Source organism: Lontra canadensis, unplaced genomic scaffold, assembly GCF_010015895.1.
Source record: "Lontra canadensis isolate GAN:19392208 unplaced genomic scaffold, GSC_riverotter_1.0 scaffold10, whole genome shotgun sequence".
Taxonomy (NCBI): domain Eukaryota; kingdom Metazoa; phylum Chordata; class Mammalia; order Carnivora; family Mustelidae; genus Lontra; species Lontra canadensis.
The window spans coordinates 18,732,345-18,753,810 of NW_022631004.1; the positions used below are offsets into that span (position 1 = coordinate 18,732,345).

Genomic DNA, 21,466 nt, shown 5'->3' on the forward strand with positions numbered 1-21,466 from the left:
CTATTAATTTGATTAACTATAATATTTATATGCTTTCATGTTATTAATGAGATGAAATAGCTAAACTTATCCTGTCATGTAACCTAACTATACAGATTAATGTAAATTCAGACTTTTAAATATTATGCATTAATTTGTTCACTTAAATAAACGTCCATTGGTTGTTTCCTTTTCATGTGAGAATGAATCTCAGAAGTAATTTAACTTAATTGCCTTAATAAATATATTTTTAAAAATATGTTACATAAAGATATTCTTAAAAGTAGATTACTTTTCCAAAAATACTACCAGTTAGGTATTGTGAAGCAAGGCAAGGAATCCAAGCCTTCTTGAAATATAATAAGTTTTGTTTCATTGACTACATTGTGTTTTTAAAAGAATTCTTGCCATTCAGAGAATGACCAACTAAAAAGTATTTGTTCTTAATGAGTTTTCAAAAGGTTGATTGAAAAACTGAGTTGACTAAAACTGTATGAATCTTCCCTGGGTGCAAATATTCATGGGTAGAACCAGTGATAATTCTTATGAGACTTCTGGAAGTTTGTAATTTAAATAAGAAAATTAAGTGCAAAAAGAGACATATAGTAATAATACATAAAAATAAATCTAAAAATTCTTTCTTCTTACTTCTTTGTTATAAAAAGTAACAAATTTGTTATTTGTCCACTAATAACAAATAGTTATTTGTTATTAGTGGACAAATAACCTTGTCTACTAAGGAATAAAAAGAGATTTTTTTCAGTGCCCTCATTTAAGAGGGTGAGAAGGTAATAACTTACACTTTTCCAGTTAAATAAAGAATTACAAGGTGGTCAATATGTCAATTGGTGCTGGAATTTAATTAACAAGAAAATGTTTGTGTGAAAGACTAAGAAGACATTTTTGGCATATAGTTTAGTCATTGAGAAAGTTAAGTGATTAAAGTAGGCTTTCAGAATAAATAGGTAAGAGAGTTTTAGGGAGAAGCTAAAATTCAAGTAGTGAAAATTTTAATCTTGGTTGATAGTAAATAAAAGCTACTATAAAGATCTAATAGCATAGGTTTTAATCTTTTTAAATTTCATTTGGAGATACATGAATAAGCATGCATACAACCTACACACACTTTTCATTTCTAGTCTTAAATCCAAATTCCAGTGTACATTGTTGGGGAGGTTGTTGCTGGGAGAGAGGGAGGGTGAGAGAGGGGAGAGAGATGAATGATAGAAGATGTATTTGTCCTCTTCACTTGAACTTACTGTTAAGATACAGAAAACGTGTAAGAAAAAAAATGGTGGGTACCACTGTGTCTCTAGTACTCATCTCTTAAGATTTCCCACCTTCATCCTTTTAGAACCCTTACTAGAACTGAAAGAAACTCAACTTACTCTAGTCAACAATGCGTCCTGGCCAGAAGGAAGCTAGCCAGAGTTATGAGAATTCTAGAAACAGCTGATTCTCCTGTTTCATTGATGTTCGTGTACATTTTTTCTGCTCCTCCCTAGCCCTTTCTAAAGGTCTGGGTTTACTGTTGACTCCTGCATTTAAGGTCAAAGACATGGGGTCACATCTGAAGGGACCTTTTGTTCCTAAATTGTGCCTTTTCCTGAAAGGGAACAGTAAAGTGTCTCTCCAGCGCTATTCTGCTACCTAATTCACAAAAGCTGCTGGCTCTTCCAATGCTGAGTCCTGAAGCTTTCTTCCCCCAACTCCCTCCAGTCACAGCTAAGGCTCTGCACCAGTTATTCACCGCTTTTTTTAAAGGGTAAAGTATTAAGCACCGCCTACGGTCGTGAGTGGCCTGCCACTCTGTCCCGCTGTGCGGTCGTGATTGGCAGACAGAACACTGTCGTCTGGCTCCGCCCCCGCTTCCCTTTGCCGCGCTAGCTGTGACGGGTTTTACTCAAAGGTGGAGAGTGGGATTCGTCGAGTGGCGCTTGGAGCAGGTGCAGAAGCATCCTTGTCCCCGCTGTTGCTGCTATTCTTTCTCCAGTGTCTGAGTCAGGGAAGGACAAGCAATCTTTCTTTGCCGCTAAAGCTTCAGTGAACTGTTGCCCAGAACCTAGGCACTTCAGACATTTCATCTCACCCCTTATTCCGCGTTCACTGTATAAGTCACCTGCACATTTGTACCCCGAGAATTTTTCCTTCTGCTCCATGCTGAGAGCAGGGGTCGAAAGGGAATTTTAAGTGTTTGAAAGAAAAGGTCTTTTACTGACTGCGGGGAGCTGTCTACGGTGCTGAAGCTTCCCAGGCGTTCGTCTGCAACACCACACGGAGTTAGATTGCACATTTTCGTTCCTGGCTTTCTCATCCCCCATGCCTTGGATAAGACTAATTTCAGGATCGTGAAAATCTCTCCGTATCATGGCCCACGTGAGACACTTTCGGACATTAGTTTCGGGATTTTACTTTTGGGAAGCAACACTGTTACTCAGGTGAGTCCTCTTGTATTTACCAGTTGAAGAACTGTTTAAGCTTGTGCACTAGGTTGCAACCACTTGTTATTGGTGAAGTCAGGAATGCAATTAGAAATTGACTTGTTGAAAGTATTCCATAAATTGCATTGTTTTCTATCTAAAACTGTCCAGCAGTCTATCAAGACCTCTAAAAACATGTTACATTGTTCTGTTTTCGCTAATTAGAGCTTTTTAGTAACTGGCCTCGTATTATTTGCAGCTGAGATTACCCTAGAAAAATTATTTCGCAAACCTAGCTTTTCTTTCTCAAATTGCTTTTAGAGTTTCTTTTTTCTACGTGAAATAAAAATTCTGAGTGTTTCTTTTTTTCTGAAAGTTATAAAACATTTAGTAATTAGAAATAAATATTTTTAAGTAGGAAAATATCTGGAACATAAGCATGTACTGATTAGAGAAATTCTGATCATTGTTGGTATATCCAGAGGTTAAGTTAAATAAATAACACTTAAGGCCTTGTAAGTACCATGTCTAAAGAGCTTAGTTCAGGTAACAGATTAGAACAAAATCATAAATAAATCATTAGATGTGTTCTATGTCAAGAATAATCTTTTTGGAAAAAGTGATATTATAAGAAATCTATTGAAGAACAAAATTGTTCTATGACATATAAATTTCTTATCATGTCCAATCATATTTGGTGGGATTTCCTTTTTTATTAATTTTTTTAAAAATAGAGTCTAGTCAAAAGATCAGATAATTTAACCCTTATTCTTAATCAAACAATATAGATGCAAGATTATGCTTATATAGACTTTTGAATCACCAATGTAAATTTTACTTTACCATTACAATTATCCTAAGATTTCCAATTTTATGGCCCATAAGCTTTTCAAAAAGATTGAAATCAAATAATTAGAGTAAGTAAGTTGCTGTACATTAATTTCTATTTTAAGTATGTAAATATTGTCTTCTGGGTTGCAATGTCAATTTTTCATCTTTGGACACCTTAGAAAACATAGTGTATGTCATAAAAACTGCCTTACAGGAAGTTATGTTATTTTGATATACCTGTAGGAACAGCAACTAATTGTGAAGGTTATTATAATTTTGAATTTTTTTTTCCAAAGTACAGGGTTGAACCACTGTAAACTAGGATATTTTCAGTGAAAAATATCTTAATATGACTGTAAACTTTTGTAACTGCAATTGTCACAAATTTTATATATGGTGATTAAAACAAAGAGAGTAGAGATTTTATATTTACAAAAATTTCATGAAAAGGAGCACAAAATTCATGTTATAAGTGAAATGGATCATTTTACTATAATTATTTTTTAGTATTTTAGATGATGATATGGCTTTTTTTTTCAAGGAAATCGAAGTAACTTAGTTGACAGATTTAGGAAGTTTAATATCAGTAACTAAACCATTTTGGTCAATAAAATCAAATTTGTATAATGGTAATTCACCATGATATTTGTTATAAGTATTATTCTTAGATATATAATCTTCATTAGTACATCCTTTGATATTTGTCTAGTTTTATTGAAATTCACAAAAATTTTATTTCAAATTGATGATCATAATTATAAGAATTTATCTTCATTAATATTAAATAATTGTGAAAAAATGCTTTCTATGAATAATCCAAAGATGTAATCCTCTGAAAACCACACACACCCATTATAGAAGTTTGTATGGTATATATATTCTTTATCATCAGGTTTTTCTTCTTCTTTGATTAATTGAATACAATTTTTCTCTTAGACTGGTCTTAGATGAGAGTAATTCATCTCTCAATGAAGAACTTTAATTATATTTAAAAATATAAATATATTTATTTTCATTGATGGTTCTTAAAATAAAATTTCTTATAGTTAAAAAAAGGTGATGCTCCCTCTACTGGAAATATTTTGTAAAATAAATGTCGTTATGAAAACTATTCTCCATTCATTAAATCTATTTTTTAATTTATTTATTTATTGAGGAAAAAGGAAACATAAAGTAAAAATAAAGACAAAAAAGCATTTGATATTAATTTATGAATATAGTTTTTTGGTTTAAAAATATTCTTTTAGGGCAATTTGGAGGCAAGAACTCAACTGGAAACCTCAAATATTTTTAATTAAATAATTTATTAGTACAAGGTTCTTTTGATAGGTTTTAAAGATTTTTAAAAACCTTAGTGAGATATACACACAGAAAAGTAAAAAATAATAAGTTCCTATCTAAAGTTTCACAAAGATAACACACTCATGTGAAGAGAAACTAAAAAAGAACTATCATATGATTTGGTAGTCCCAATTCTGGCTATTTATCTAAATGAATTAAAGTCAGGATCTTGATAATAGTAATTCCATGTTTATTTCAGCACTGTTCACAATAGCTAAGTTGTGAAAACATCAAATATCCACTGACAGGTGAATGGATAAAAAAAATGTGGTGTATAAATACAAGGGAATACAATTCAGCTTTTAAAAAGAAGGAAATTCTGTAGTATGCCACAACATAGATGGGATTTTGAGGACATTATCCTTAGTGAAATAAGCCAGACACATAAAGATAAGTACTCTGTTGGAAAAAATAAAATAAGAAGAATTGTCAATATCACAAACACACTCACCCACCTACTGCCATACCTTTCCCAGGTACAACTTTGCCCAAAGATAATCACCATCTTGACTTATACAATAATGAATATGTTTTTCTGCTTTTGAACTTTATATAAAATAGTTATTTGTGTCTGCTTTATCTTTTTGAGCATTAAATTTATGTGATTTGTCCATATTAGTGCATATAGCAATAGTTTGCTTATTCTTGTTGCTGTATAGTATTCCATTACATGAAGATATTACTTTATCCAGTGTCCTATGAAGGATACTTTTAGATATTGGCTACTGTGGCCATGAACATCCTTACACAAGTCTTTTTTGTGAGTATGTATGAATACATGTGAATACATACATTTTGGGGATAGTATGGGTTGGGCTTGAGACTTTCTCTAGGAGAGGAATTTCTGGATCATAGGATGGGCATGAATATGTTTAGTTTTATGAGATATTGCAAATTTTCCAGTAGTTGTATCTATTGATACTTCTCTCAGCAATGTCTGAGGGTTTCCGTTGTTATTATTAGTACAAAGTTTGTTAAGTGAATATTACTATAAACATTTCTAGCATTGTCTTAGACTATTATTGCAGGCCCACAGGTGTTATTTTAAATTTTTTATCTTGGCATAATTTCTACTTTTTAGTAAATGAGTTTTACTAAGGCAAAAAAGCAGAACAAAAATACTTACTTCTATAATACAATTAGGAGTATTCATTACCAGATTATATCAAGAGTTTAAAAAATACATTTTTTGAAGAGGAATTATTTAAAAAAAAGATAATTATTTAAAACATATAAGTGAGAAAATGGTGTAAACAGAAGAAAAAAATCTGAATTTCCTAGTAGTAAACTTTTTAAAAAGTTTCACACTTTGCTCAGATATTCCTGTTTTCTGAAACAATCTTTCTAGGCTTTTGGGTTCTAGTCCTCATACTAATAAAATAAAGAACAAAACACCAGTGTCCAGCCTTCTTTGAAATGCAGATAAGTGGTGATTATAAGGAGCTTGCAGAGCAAATTCTAAAAACAGGAGAACTTCCAAAAATATTTCATTTAAATTGATTATTTTCAAAAAATACAATTTTATTTTTCATCTTTATGATTTGATACCAACACAGACTTTTTATTTGAATAAATTATGGTACACTCTGTCAAAAATCAAATGTGTGAATTTTTGACTTCATGATAATCACAAATAAAATGCTTTCTTAGTTTACTTTGAAGCCTAAGAAAAACATTTTGACATAGAATTTTTTGTTTTTGCTTTTGGTATGTTTTGGAGCATGGGAAAAAATCCTTTTTAATGTTGGCTTTATTTTCTTATGTAAGATACTAAAGAAAAATGTACTTCAAAGAGTAAACTTTTACCACAAAGATTTCTTATATGCAGGTACAGTAATAAGATTCTATATAATTTTTTAAAATTATGCTACACATAATATATGCTCCTTACCTTTATGTCTATAAATAATCATGCATTTCCCAAGTGTAGAAGGATCATGGCCCAGTTCTCTGGTTAGTGCCTCAGGCAAATTGCCCTGCAGATTCAGAAAACAGCTTGCAAAATATTTCCTATGCTACATATGTTTTCCTCCCTTAACTACAGTCATGTACTGAGACAAGTCAATTAACAAATATGTATTTAATGTGTAATGTTAAACAATTCAACCAGATAACCAAATTCTGTGCACAAATTTTTGTGCTAGGTACAATCTGGCTGATTGGGAGCTACCACCTTTCCCATCATGGAACTTAAAGCACAAAAGGGAAGAAAATACAAAGGACCAAATAACAAAAGAAAAACACAAACAGCAATGTTTTAGAAAGGTGAGGTAGGGGAACTATGTAGAAGGCTTGGTACTTGTGCTGTATCTTGTTAAGATACTTGTTCACTGGGCAGAAGTGAGACACCAAGGAAATGATAATGGGTATATAATATGCTTTAAGGAGTGGTGATAGTCAAATTCAGTGAAGAAATTCTGATTTATGGTTTACATTCATAGTCTACTAGCAACAACTACTAAGCTGGCTACAATAAAAAACCTGCAGAAATATAGAGAAATAGCAGCTTCCTTTCACAATAGAATATGAATAAAACTTAGAAGCAAATAATTTACTTATAACTGTATAGTTGTCATAGGAATGGTTTTTAAACTTGACTCAAAATATCTCAATAAAATTGCTAATAACAATTAGTAATAAAAAATAATTAGTAATAGTAAGAACTATATAAAGAAACAATAATGGCTTAACTACAAGAAAAGGATATCTCTTTGTTTTAGAATTTGAAAACCATGTTTGAAATCTTCATCACAATATGATCTGCTTAAAGAAAGAAAACCAAATAGAGGATTTTGATTTTTGGAAAAAAAGAAAACACTGAATATGTTTTAGGATATTTGAGTTTGAGATGCTAGCTGTAGATCTTGGTATCCTGCCATCAGCTGGGGATGCAGAATTGATGCCTGGACAATAGATTTAACAATCAAAATGTTATGAAGATGATAATATTGTTTGCAAAGAGGAAAGAATAAATATGTATATGCAATAGGGAAAAACATTATAAAGTAGGGCACAGAGAAGTATACACAGAGACCGCTGAGTTAAGCCAGAGGTGAAAACTGATTATAAGTGACAAAGTCACACATTTTTCATAGTTTTATACAGTTGATCCTAGAGACCTGCTCATATCAACAGTATATATCTTTCTAAAACTTTTCTATAGAACCTTCCAATGCTCTAATTTCAACTAATCTCATAATTTTACAATCACAGATGATACATTATACCCACTTAGTTTTCTCAGGAGATTTTTAGGAAATCATTTTGAGAAAGCACATCTTTTACTTTTCCTTACTTCATGAATGATACATAATAGATCTTTCATTCTCTCAGCAAACATGTCTCTTACTCTTCTGCATATGATTATCTTCATAGTGGTTAACAGTATTTATTGAAAATAAATTCATCTGTAGGTAGATGTCTATATGGAAATGTGGATTGTTTGTCTTTCCACTAGGAGAATGGTATTGTTGTAGCTTTGTTTTGCTTGGGGAAGTGGGTCAGGAGAAGAGACATATGAATCATCTTCAGAGAACTGGTTCTGGAGTGAAGGCAGGAGTTCCAACACAGGATCAACTGTTTGCAACAAACAGAGGCATGTGAATAGGACGAGCTATTCAGCTGCAGAAGACAAAGCTATTCTAACTGCAGGCAAACACATTTTAAGGCATTTTTAAAAAGATTATTTATTTATTTGACAGAAAGAGAGAGAGAGATCACAAGTAGGCAGAGAGGCAGGCAGAGAGAGAGGGGGAAGCAGACTCCCCACTAAGCAGAAAGCTGGATGCAGGGCTTGATCCCAGGACCCTGAAACCAGGACCTGAGCAGAAGGCAGAGGCTTAACCCACTAAGCCACCCAGGCGCCTCACATTTTAAGGCATTTTAAGGAAACTAAGTTTGAAATTCTCAGATGTCAGAAAAGTAAACAATGTTTAAAAAAAAAGCCTCATTATAGTGCATTTCTGAAACTCTTTCATAATCTCCATACTAGAAATACTTTTAGGAGAAAGTATTACCAGTACCTCTAGGACAACTTGATCCACAAAAGCAGTAACTTTAGTGGTACAAGTAAGAAGAGCATAAAATATAAAGGTTATTAATATCCTCTGGAAACAATTTATTGAATGGAATAACTTTCAAGGCAAGTGATGAAGAATTCTCTATGAGTGCATCAAACATTTGCCATAACCAATTCGAAATTATTGCTAAATGGGGCGCCTGAGTAGCTCGGTCAGTTAAATGGTTGCCTTTGGTTCATGTCATGGTCCCAGGGTCCTGGGATTGAGTCCCACATGGGGATCCATGTTCATCAGAGAGCCTACTTCTCCCTCTCCACCATCTGTGTTCTCTCACTCTTTCTCTCTCTCTCTCAAATAAAGGAAATCTTTTTAAAAAATTGCCGCTAAACACAGGTATTTCTGCTACACAACCATTACCACTATAGGATGATTGGACTTACATTAAAGGTAACTGGTTCATCCAGTATCTTAACTAAATTTGAAAATCTCTCAAAAATATCTCTAACAGGGATGCCTGGGTGGCTCAGTTGGTTAAGCAGCTGCCTTTGGCTCAGGTCATGATCCCACCGTTCTGGGATTGAGTCCTACATCAGACTTCTTGCTCGGCAAGGAGCCTGCTTCTCCCTCTGCCTCTGCCTGTCACTCTCCCTGACTGTGTGCTCTCTCTCTCTCTCTCTGACAAATAAATAATTTTTTTAAAAAATCTCTAATAGGTAGTCATCCTATAAACTTTAAAATTTCTAACAATAAGGATGCCTTTACTCCCAGAAGAAAAATGTTTATCAAATGATTTTAATAGAATTTTATTGATTAGTTTTACTAAAAATGTCATTCTATTTTCTCCTGGTCAAAGTAAAAATTTCCCCCCTATACATGCCACCAAAAATATTTGTCTCTGTATTTTCCACTTGTGTTTTATACTTTTTTCTACACTGACAATGACCCTATTGCTCATGGAACGTGTATTTTATTTGGGCATGGTTTGAACTGATAACCTTTTCTGTGCAGTTAATCCATGAATAAAGCTTGGATTCTCCAGTTTCAGAGTGACTGTGGCATTCTACCTGAATTTCTCTATAACTTTGTAAAAATTTACAGAGCAATGGTTCCTTTCCAGGCAATGTGTGAAGTGCTGGGGAAACAGAACTTCAGCTTTTAACAATGTACCACTAACGAGGGCATGTGTATGTTTTCGATTTTCATACAAGTCTTCTCTCCCCTCTTAATTGTAAGTCCTATGATGATAGGATTATTTCTGATGTTTATTTTACCTGTATAATACTTAATTCAGTGTCATACATGCTTGAAGTTGATGCTCAGTAAGCAGCAAGTAAGCACTGAGGTAACATCTACCTGTCACATCTGTCTACCTACCTGTGACCTTAGATTTGAATTCTGCTGAATTCTGTGTTACTACTTGGAGCAAAAGGGGAGTCTGTGTTCAAGATCTCATAAAATATATGAGATCAAGCTAATCTCAGTTATTACTCTAGCAGCATTTAATGGAAAAGTAATATATCTGCTTCTCATTATCACCATGAGAAACTAAAATTTGTATTGTATAATACATTATTTCTCAACTTTTCTTTTTCCATTTTTGCCTTCTAAGGAAACTTTTAAAGATATTTTTAGACTTTTTTTCTAATTGTCTTCATGGAAGTGTAATACCACAGTATGCTATATATTTGCTCATGTACAGCATGTGTGATATGTGGTATATGGGGTATGTGTGTACCATAATTTTATAGATATATAAAATTATATGTAGTGGCTTTACACTTGAAAGAATAGGAGGTTTTACCCCCAATATAAAACTTCCACCCACTCCACTCACCCCTACTGAGAATGCATCGTGTAATGGTTGCTACTTTTTCATGATGCTGCTTAGACTAGAGTTGTGTAGTTCTACTATTTTGGATCATGACCTAAAAATAAAGCAATAGAGGGAATATTTACTTGTTTGGACCTTATTAGGGCTTTGCAACTTTGTAAAATGAACACATAGTTAATGTCATTTCTCTGCTGACACACTGTAACATAAGTTAATCCTTAAGTCATTAGAGTACTTTAGCAATATCTTTTTCCACAAATACATATGGATCCCCAAAACCACTAGGATTTCAGCAATAAATTTCAAATCACTACTGCTCCTACTAACACCATGGTTAGATAGCTTTCATAATTTCATTCAACTCTTATAAAAATAATCTTGGAACCCCTACCCTGCAGCAATGCTCACTTTGTTTCCTATGATTAAGAGTCTCTTACGGTTCATCTCCCTTGGAGTATGGGGTAACTGGACAACGGACATTAAAGAGCACATGTCATGTAATTAACCCTGGGTATTATATAAGACTGATGAATCACTGAAAAAATATATATAATTTTAAGAAAAGCAAAATATATATAATTTTAAGAAAAGCAAAAAATTTTAAGAAAAGCAAAAAAAATACATCTGTAAGCTAAAAAACTCCTTAAAAATAGTGGTTCATATCATAAAATGATTCTTCATATTATACAATGATTCAACTTGAGTTCCCTTGGATAGTGGATATCTTAGTTCATTTAAAATTATTTTGTGTATCAAGGTAGGAGGATGAGTAAAATGGGTGAAGAGGAGTGGGAGATACAGGTTTCCAGTTATGGGATGAAAAAGTCACAGGGATAAAAGGTAGAGCAGAGGGAATACAGTCTATAGTACTATAAAGCATTACGGGGTGATAGATAATAATGACGCTTGTGGTGAACATAGCATAACATATGTCAAATCACTATGTTTTACACCTGAAACTAATGTAACATTGTGTATGGTCTATACTTCAATTAAAAATAAATAAGGACATCTAGGTGGCTGTGTTAAATTTTTTTTTAAAAATCAAGCATTTTTTAAAAAAGATATTATTTATTTATTTGACAGACAGAGATCACAAGTAGGCAGAGAGGCAGGCAGAGAGAGCGGGGGGAAGCAGGCTCCCTGCTGAGCAGAGAGCCCGATGCGGGGCTTGATCCCAGGATCCTGAGATCAAGACCTGAGCCAAAGGCAGAGGCTTAACCCACTGAGCCACCCAGGTGGCCTGAATCAAGCATTTTTTTTTTTAAGTTTTTTTTCCAATCCCCCCCCCCCAAAAGATAATCATCCATTAGAGATATAATATACAACATGATGACTATAGCTAATACTGTTGTATGAAATAGATGGGAACATTTTAGGAGAGTTAATCTAGACATTATTATCATTTAAAGTTTACTTTTCTATGATTTAGACTCTGTTGACTTTCTTTTGTTACTGATGTTAGATAAATGAAAAAGTTCCCATTTCTTGCTAAAGTTAAATTTCTAATTGTTCCTAAAACAGGATATCAACTATTAATACCTATGTTAGCTCTGGATATTCTCCAATACAGGAGTTAGGGATATGTATAAAAAGCTGAGAATGTACTACTACTAAAAATAAATACTAATTGTCAGAAAGCTGTAGTAACAAGTAAAATGCTACTAAAAGAAAAGAAAGTAAGTTGTTCTTAATGGTTCGTGAGTGTGAGCAAATAATCAGAAAACAGTTTGTCCTATTGTTATTGTTGTTGGCATCATTTTTGTTGTTTGGGGGTTCAGACTGTCCATACAATACTTTAAGGTGGGGACCTGGGAGAAGATAGGTGAAATGAACCTCAACAAAATGACCACTCAAAGGCCCTCCATCAAATGACTGGGAAGAAAATGTGAGTTCCATCTGTTTGGCTAATTTCTCCTCAACTCACTTCACCTTCTCGAAGACTCCATGTCTGATCTTCTCCAGGTCTAGATGAAGCTACCTCCTCTGTGCTCCCAAGCACTTAGTGCTTTTGTTGCACAGATGTTGATGGCCTGGTGGTGGTGGTAATCACCAGAATACCACCTCTAGTTTGAGCTGTGAAGTCCTTCAGGGCAGTACAGTAATGGATGTCTAGTTCTAGCTCTAGGTCTTGAAAGAGTGTCTAGCACAATGAAAGTGTTCACTCATTTCTGGAATGAGGCATGGTTTTTACTTCTAAAAATGGATTGACAATTCCAAAAATGTAACTCTTTCTTGGCACAACTAAAAATAATATGTTGACTTTCTTTGCTTCTAGCACTCAGGAGAAAATTTGGTGAGCGATGTGATGCTTTGTTTTTTCTTTATTCCTAACTTTATTTTTCTGTGGTAATATATTTACCCACTCACCTCTTATCTCTCTTTTACAGAAAAAGTCTTAGGAAAAAAATCATCTATATTTTTTCATTTTCTCAACTACTCATTTAAAGCCTCAGTTATTCCTATTTGGGATCTGTCCCTATTTCTACTAAATAAAGAAGTACTGAACGTTCATGTTGTGATAGCTTCTTTTTTAAACGTTGGAGAAATGGAAATAACACTTCATATAATAATGGTTGTATATAATGGTTAATAATAATTATTAAAATAACTATTTAATGTATATAGAAATGTTCATGTATATGTATATATATACATATAAAATACATATATCTTTATATCAATATATTACTTTTTTAAAAAAAATTTAAAAATATTTTATTTATTTATTTGACAGAGAGAGAGAGAGCACAAGTAGGCAGAGTGGCAGGCAGAGGGAGAGGGAGAAGCAGGCACTCCACTGGGCAGGGAGCCCAATGCAGATCTCCATCCCAGGACCCTGAGACCATGACCTGAGCCCAAGGCAGACACTTAACCGACTGAGCCACCCAGTGTTCCAATATGTAACTTTCAATTATTTACGTTTTATAATATCTCTGCACTGGAAAGAGAAAACATAATTAAATTAACATCCTACATAGTAATCAAGCGAACAATGCATGTTCTCAAGGTTTTGTGTTTCCATTTCCGTTATTATATCTATCACTGTTCTGGTATCAAACTGACAATATTCCAGTTCTCTAGATAAATCGAGACCACTGGTAACAAAAAATTATTGCTTTTGCTTTTTAATCTGTTTATTCACATTCTTTTAATATTTTAGGCCCAAGGAACTCTATAAAGTGTGGTTCAACAATGATTCCTTTTTTGCAGGCAATTGTAGAAAAGGTCGTCTTGAACAACTACCCAAATAGTAACAATTGTAAATAGTGAGAAAACATCTTTTTTTGGGGGGGGGTGGGGAATGGAAAGGAGTAGAAATTCTTTATGAAAATGAAAGGAATTTAAATGGATCCTAAGAAGTTGACAGAATTTGAACAGGCAGAAAAGAGCGATCATTTGAGACAGGAAAAGTAATTGCTGGCAGAGGCAACAGGCCAACTTCCATGTGAAATGGAGGATATTGCAAACTTCATAGTGATAGTTCGACCAGGGGAACCCAAAGTTTTCTTTTCTAATAAATCTATGCTAAAGTTGTTTTAGGACTCATTTTATAGGGAAAAATCTATATGACTATTGTAGGAACATCAGCAAATGTTTATCCAAATAATATTTCTCTATTTTTAAACATAATTTTTCACTGTCATCATTTGATTGAGGGAACAAAATATTTGAGTGAGGTATTTTATATCTGCTTGTTCTGTTGACGTCAGTATACTCTACTTTTGTTGATTTATATTATTTAAATGTGTTTATTTTGTGTATCAGAAGTCTAAAGACTGACATTTAATTACTAGCAGGTTAAATAAAAATCCAATAAACAAAAATCCAAGAAAAGAAGAGACTTATGACTTCACAGTTCTATAAACAAATGGTTGCATTCCTGACAAGGGAAGGAAGAGTGGCATATGTCATCAAATCTTGACCTTCAATACTTAAAAATAATCTATCTCTACACATTTCTTTCTATCACAAAATTATAAAACATTCTAATTTGCATTATATAATATTTTCCACCAGTTCTTACATTATTCCTTTTTAGGAAGAGACTTATCCTTATTAAAATACTCACCCAACTTTGTACAGTAGATCCCACCTCATGGTAAGAATAAATGAATCTCCTGTGTTCTAAACTAGTTTCTTATTTTATTTATTGGGAAGAATACAGATAGGAAACCATTATGTGGATAAAATTATTAGTTTTCTGCCATCTACTTTATGTTGTTTCTTTGTAACAGCCTTAAACCACTTTAAAAGATTGTGAAATCCTTTTTTTTTTTTTTTCCTTCTTTTAAATCCCTAAAATTATTGTATCTCTTTCTTCTGGTGAATCTTAGATGAAAACCATCAAAGACACTGACTCTGCTGCAGACCTTAGCTCGTTCCTCCTGAGACTATAGTAGAGAATTAAATTTTATGTGTAGCCTAAATATGTCCTTCTAAATAATAACATGTGGACTTAAAATTTTGCTCTACTTCAAAAAGCCAAAGTGTGTACCATTCTCTGTGTGTATGTGCATAGTTATCATATATATCAACAAACAGCAAAGATTACATTGGAAAAGTCTAATTGATATGAAAAAACAATACAAATTCCTAGAGTAAATAAAAATTCAAACGCAAAAAATAGTAAAAAGAAGATAAGATGTATACCTCTATAGGAAATACCTACTCTATTTTAGATGTTTTCTAAATTAGCTTTTCTTGCATTCTATCTTCTCTGTGCACGCATTTGTGCACACATGTGAAAACAAGAAGAAAGTTGGAGAAAGAGGACTCAGGGTCAGGTCACAGTCCTGTTTTTGAAGGGCTGAGTGACCTTTTTATGGACTAAGTGCTTTTAATATTCTACTTTAAAAATGTAATGTGTAGAGCTGTATCCATCTACACAGTACAAATTTTTTAAACTAACATAGTCAGAAAAGTGATAGTTTCTCCTGAAACAGAAAATATGTACCAAGCATTACAGCTATAATTTCTCACTTCATTTAATATTAGTGGCCTATTTTTCCCCTTAGAATCCACTGTAGTGGTAGATGTGAGAGGTGTTGAGTGGCAGGAAAATCAACAAGGGATGAACAGATCCATCCTTTATTGCTATTGTTAGTTCAGACTAGCCTCACATTTGTGAGTGACAGAAGTACACAGTAATACTGGCTTAAGAGAGATTTTATTTTTCCTTCCAAAATTAAAAAAAAAAAAAAGAAAAGAAAAGAAAAAGAAAAAGAAAAAGAACAACTACGGAAGTGAGCAAGCCAGGTCTAGAATGGGAGTTTACCTTGTTGTTTTGTCACCCCTAAAATGAGGTTTCTTCCTTGACATCCAAACTAGATATTCTCATCCAGTCATCATCGTTATTTTCCAGTTATCAGAAAAGAGAAAGAGGCTTCTGTTTAAAGACACTTCCGCAAAGTTACAGATTTCCCAGTTTCCCTGGCAGGTGTGTGTGTCCTGTGTTCTGGCTACTAAGTTGTAAATAGAAGTGGCAAGTTTAACTTCTGTGAAGGACCATTTGAGGGAAATCCAGAAGCTCCAGATTACATTTTGCATTCTGCCTATGGAACCCATTCTTTAACTGAAGCAAAAGGGAACTACTCTAAGTAGGAAAGGAGCACAATCAGATTGTGTTTCAGAAATATCACTTATGAAGTAAGGTGGAGAACTCAGAAGAAAGGATATTGATGGTGGAGCGGGGCAAAACTAGCCTCAAGGAAATAGTTCTTAGTCAATGCAATAAAACATCCTAAAAATGGAGAGAAAAGAGCAGATATAAGAAGTGACAAAAAGAAAAAGAAAGGAAAAAAAGTGTCTACTAATTGGAAGTGAGGAAAAAGAAGTGTCTAGGATAATTCTCATCATCATAGGTGAACAATACTGCCATGACACAAATAGAACATAAGAAAAGAGGAACAGCCATGTAGAAAAGTATCCTAATATAAGTTCCAGATAGGTATAGTGAATGTGATACCTCTAAGATATCCAGCTAATGAAACACTGCAGCACAGTGCAGGGAGTGTAGGACCTGGGCATAGATCAGCTTGGATGATTAGCATTTTGGAACAGGGCTTAGGATAGGTGAACACACACCGATGTTTCATCCCTTTGGAGTAAGCAAACAAGCCTGGTGACTGTCATCCAGCTTCTACTGCCCCAGATCCCATCTTACAGACTTCAGGCTGAGCTGTGAACAGCACAGCACACCTCTAATCACGGGAACATGCAGATGTGGAAAAGTGCTTCCCTGCCTAGGGCATCACTACTCAAAATGTGGTCCTTTAACCAGCACGATGTCACCTGAGAGACCCCATGCAGGGTCTGAATTCAACCATAGACTTACTGAATCTGAATCTGCATTTTATTATACCCACCAGATGATTCATAAGTACATTTAGGTTTGAAAAGCACTATTTTAAGAACATCATCTAAAGGATGGGCATAAGGAGAAGTACTGGCAAAAAAAAAAAAAAAGGCAGGTAAGAGAAAAGGAGAATTAACAGTGAGCACGTCACAGAACCTAATGGAAGAGTTTTAGAAAGGAAAGAATGATCAATAACGTCAAATGTCATAAAGACAAAAAGAAATATGGAAGATTAATGGTAGCCTTTTCAAGTGAATTTTGAGTACTAATATATGTGTACAAATATGATCGCATAACATTGATTGATGACCTAAAGAAAAAGATAAATACAGATTATTTTTTTCTAAGAGGCTACTGGAAGGCGAAGTCAGAGTGGACACAGTTGAGATGCGCACATGTTGATTTGTTCCTTTTTGTTATTTAAATGGCAGGAGATTTAAGCTTGTTTATGTCTGGAAGGAAAGAGTTAGGAATTGCTTTAGGAAGAGGAGGAGTACAAAACAGAAGGGGCAGTCACTGAGAAAATGAAAAGGAAGCGCCATAGTTGAGGACAGCTTTTGAACCAGAGGTGTACCAGGTCTCTCTCTGTGACTAGATAGAAGGTTAAAATAGATGCAGCATACAGCAAGCTGTCGATATGGGAATTGCGATTTCATAATTCAGCAGCTGAATGCTCAATTATCTCTTTGAAGTAGGAGGCAAGGTCATCCACTGAGATAAAGATAAACAATGAAGTGAACAAGTTTAGGCTGACTTCCCAGTTACCAAAGAGAATAGAGCCGAGTCTCCATTCCTTCTGGTACCCTGGCACGGTTGTGTTCTGGTTGTGTGAGAGCATACCACTCAGCCCTTTGCAGCAGATGCCCTAGGGGGAGGAAGTCTAGAGACATGGTCGTTATTCAGACAGCATGGATTGATGTGGCAAAGCCAGAGGTAGAACCTACCTCACCTAATTCAAATTAACTGCTTATTTTTCCAAGTGAGCTCTGCAGTTGAGACTATTTTAAAGTAGAAAAAGAAATGATCACATCACTCCTGAAATGCAACTCATTCAGAGTCATAGGAAGTTTTATTTGTTGATATTTTCATCAAAAAATACAAGAATGAAACCCACTTTCAAAACTGTAGTCTTTGTTCTCATACTTCTACACATGAACACCAGGTCTGGCAATGTTGACGTACATTTTGCACTCACAACTCTGAACTGTTTCTTTTATATCTCCAATGTGGCTAGCTATTTTCCTGTAAAGCGTTGTCTCTCAGGATTGTCTTATGCTTGATTAAAGAAAATATATGCTCTTACTGCCACAGGAAATAACTTCTATAATCTAGAGGGTTTTAAAATCCTTTTGTTTCCTGGGAAACCATAAACACATTTCCCAAAATAGCTTAGGCATATACAAAGAAGGGAGGAAGGGGGGAGGGGGAGACAGAGGTGAGGCAGGAAGAGCAGACAAGAGAGTCAGAGAGCGACAAACCTCAGCTGTGCATTAGCTTTAACTTTCATGTTAACACTAGTGATTTTATCTTCCTCATCTCTTCTTTCAATTTTTAAAAAGAATATAGTCCAATAAAAATCTTGGTGAAAGCAACAACAAACCTTGGTGGAAGTCAAATTTTCTAAGGGAAACTGAATAGCACTATGCTCATTGCTATGTTTACCTTTCCTTACCACTTCCAATTATAAATTCTTTTTGCCTTGCTGTTTGAATCTCCCCTTTGTTCTGTGCCATTTCATCCCCCATTATGGGGATGTAATTGTCAGGCAAATAAGAGGCTCCCTGTACCACAGGAGGAAAAATGTCCAATCTACCTTCAATATGCTTAAGTCAGAACACCATCCACTGAAAGGTGACATTAACATAAATGTTTGCAGTCACACAAATGGGAATACCTACCAAAACCTGAATAACTCCATGCTCTGCTGATTCAGTATTATTCAGGAAAAGAAACTTAGTATGATTCCAAGTTAATAGTCTCTGTATATCTCTTAGAGTCAGAGACTCCAGAGATTGCTGCTTTAAAATATGCTTTTATATCCTGAATGTTATTGATTTGGGGATTTAAAAGAATGTGTCTCACTAGGAGGCACGGATGCAAGCACAATTAGTTGAAAATAGAAAGAAGAGGGCTCAAAATAAAGCAGTGCTACTTCTGCTATATTGTTTCCTTCATAAAAAATCTGTAACTCAGTTAAAATCTCAGGTAAGAGGATGATTTCTGTATCACTCATCCCTGGGTGGTAGGATTAAGATGCTTTCTCTTTTTCCATTTTTTTTTTTTTTTTCCCAGAGAGAGTGAACGTGTGTGCATATGTGTGCATGCAACTGGGGTGGGGATGGGACAGAGGAGCAGAAGGAGAAGGAAAGATGATCTTAAGCATGCTTCATGCCCAGCATGGAGCCCCATGCCAGGCTTCATCTTATTATCCTGAGACTGTGGCCTGAGCAGAAATCAAGAGTCGGATTTAACCAACTCAGCCACCCAGGTGTTCCTAAGATATCTTATTCTTATTTTTATATTTTCTTATGATTTTTTTGTATAGTGAACATATATTAAATTAAATGAAATTTATAGTTTTTTTTAAACAAGCTTTCTGTGTATTTTAAAAGTCTAAGAAGTATTTTAACAAATAAGATTCAGAAGAGAAGCAATTCTTTTTATTTTATTTTATTTTTTATTTTAGAGAGACAGTACAAATAGGGGAAGGAACAGAGGGTGAAGGAGAGGGAGGGGGAAAGAATCATAAACCGACTCTGTGCTGAGCAAGGAGCCCAACAGCAGGCTTGAACTCGGGAGGCTCGATCTCATGACTCTGAGATCATGACCTGAGCTGAAACCATGAGTCAAATACTCAACTGACTAAGCCACGTAGGCACCCCATAGAAGAAGAGCAATTCTTAAGACTTTCTCCATCAAAAAAAAAAAAAACTTCCTCCATCAATTTGATGTAATCACTTTCAAATTATCACTGGAAAAATGGCTCTGAAACCGGTAATCTTGACACATCTGGGTGGCTCAGTCATTAAGCCTCAGCCTTTGGCTCAGGTCATGATCCCAGGGTCCTGGGATCAAGCACCGCATCAGGCTCCCTGTTAAGCAGGAAGTGTGCTTCTCCCTCTTCCACTGCCCCTGCTTGTGTTCCCTCTCTCACTGTGTCTCTCTCTGTCAAATAAATAAATAAAATCTTTTTTTTTAAAGGAAACTGGTGATCTTTTAATAAGTTAAACTGGTTGAGGTATATTTGGAATATAAGAAACAAATTTATCAGGTTGAATTCTGTCAAACTGAACTCTAGAAGAACTCTAGAAATTATAGTGAAGTAGTATATTAGTGCTATGAGATGAGTTCCAATGATATGAGTTATATGACATAGGCAGACACTAGCTAGTAGAGAGGGACCTTGACAGGTAGCATCACTAATCAACAATGGAAACCAGTGACTGATAGAACCAAATGATCTGTAAGAATTTGGTGGAGGAAGGATCATTTCCAGGTCAGGTAAGCAAAGAAAAGCAATGTAGAGAACGCACCATTTAAGCAAAAGGATTGATAAAATTCCATAAGGCAGGCAAACATGTGATCAGGAATATTTTGGATTTTGAATGATTACTATTATGACTTCTAGAGTCCCCTGACCATTTTCTGACTGAAAGAAATGTAAAGTTTATTATTCTAAGATTTTACCTTTCTAATTTTGATTTTTTTGAAATCTCAGTGTTTTTATTAAGTTTATTATCCAAGAATACACTATACTCCAGAGACAGAGGAAAATAACTTTATCATTTTTAAATTGAAAAAAAATAATTAGAGGTAGTGAACTTTGTGCATACTAGGTATGAGGGTGGGGGTGTTGGTGTGTGAAGACAACGAGAATAAGAGAATTTCAAAAGACACTCCATAGAGATTGTGGTCTAGAGGGAGGTTAAGGGAGAAAGTCTTTTTGAATAAGTCAGAAAAAAATAAATTAAGGAATATTCCTCTCAGAAGGAAGAAAAGGACAACAATATTTATGAGAAACATTTTATTGTTGGTGATTTCTTTTGAGAAACTAAGTGCTATTTCACTGATTTGTGAAAGAAAAGGAGATATTGGGGGCACCTGGGTGGCTCAGTTAGTTAAGCAACCAACTCTTGGTTTTGGCTCAGGTTGTAATTTCAGGATCGTGAGATTGAATCTCACATTGGTTTCCCTGCTCAGTGAGGGCTCTGCTTGAGTTTCTTTCTCCCTCTTCCCCTCCCCCATCCTCCCTCCATCTCTCTCTCCCTCTCTCTTTCTCGCTCAGATAAATAAACATAAAAAGAAAAGAAAAAAAGAAAAGGTAATATTGACAACATGTTTCCTGCTGTATGTTACTATAAAGATTAAGAATATAACTAGCACCAGACTTCAAGCTCTATTACAAAGATGTCATCATCAAGAAGGTATAGTACTGAAACAAAACAGACACATAGATCAATGGAACAGAATAGAGAGCCCAGAAATAGACCCTCAACTCTATGGTCAACTAATCTTCGACAAAGCAGGAAAGAATGTCCAATGGAAAAAAGACAGCCTCTTCAACAAATGGTGTTGGGAAAATTGGACAGCCACATGAAGAAAAATGAAACTGGACCATTTCCTTACACCACACATGAAAGTAGACTCCAAATGGAAGAAAGACCTCAATGTGAGAAAGGAATCCATC

General features: G+C 34.6%; 1 protein-coding gene across 1 annotated transcript in view; it reads left to right on the forward strand.

Annotated features, from left to right (window-relative positions):
- The first annotated feature begins 1,935 nt into the window (after positions 1-1,935).
- GLRA3 (glycine receptor alpha 3) overlaps positions 1,936-21,466 on the forward strand; it is a 193,075-nt gene continuing 173,544 nt past the window's right edge. Inside the window, exon 1 of the mRNA XM_032855758.1 lies at positions 1,936-2,417. Within this exon, the coding sequence (XP_032711649.1) occupies positions 2,347-2,417 (71 nt within the window). The 5' untranslated portion in view covers positions 1,936-2,346. The remainder of the gene's footprint in view (positions 2,418-21,466) is intronic.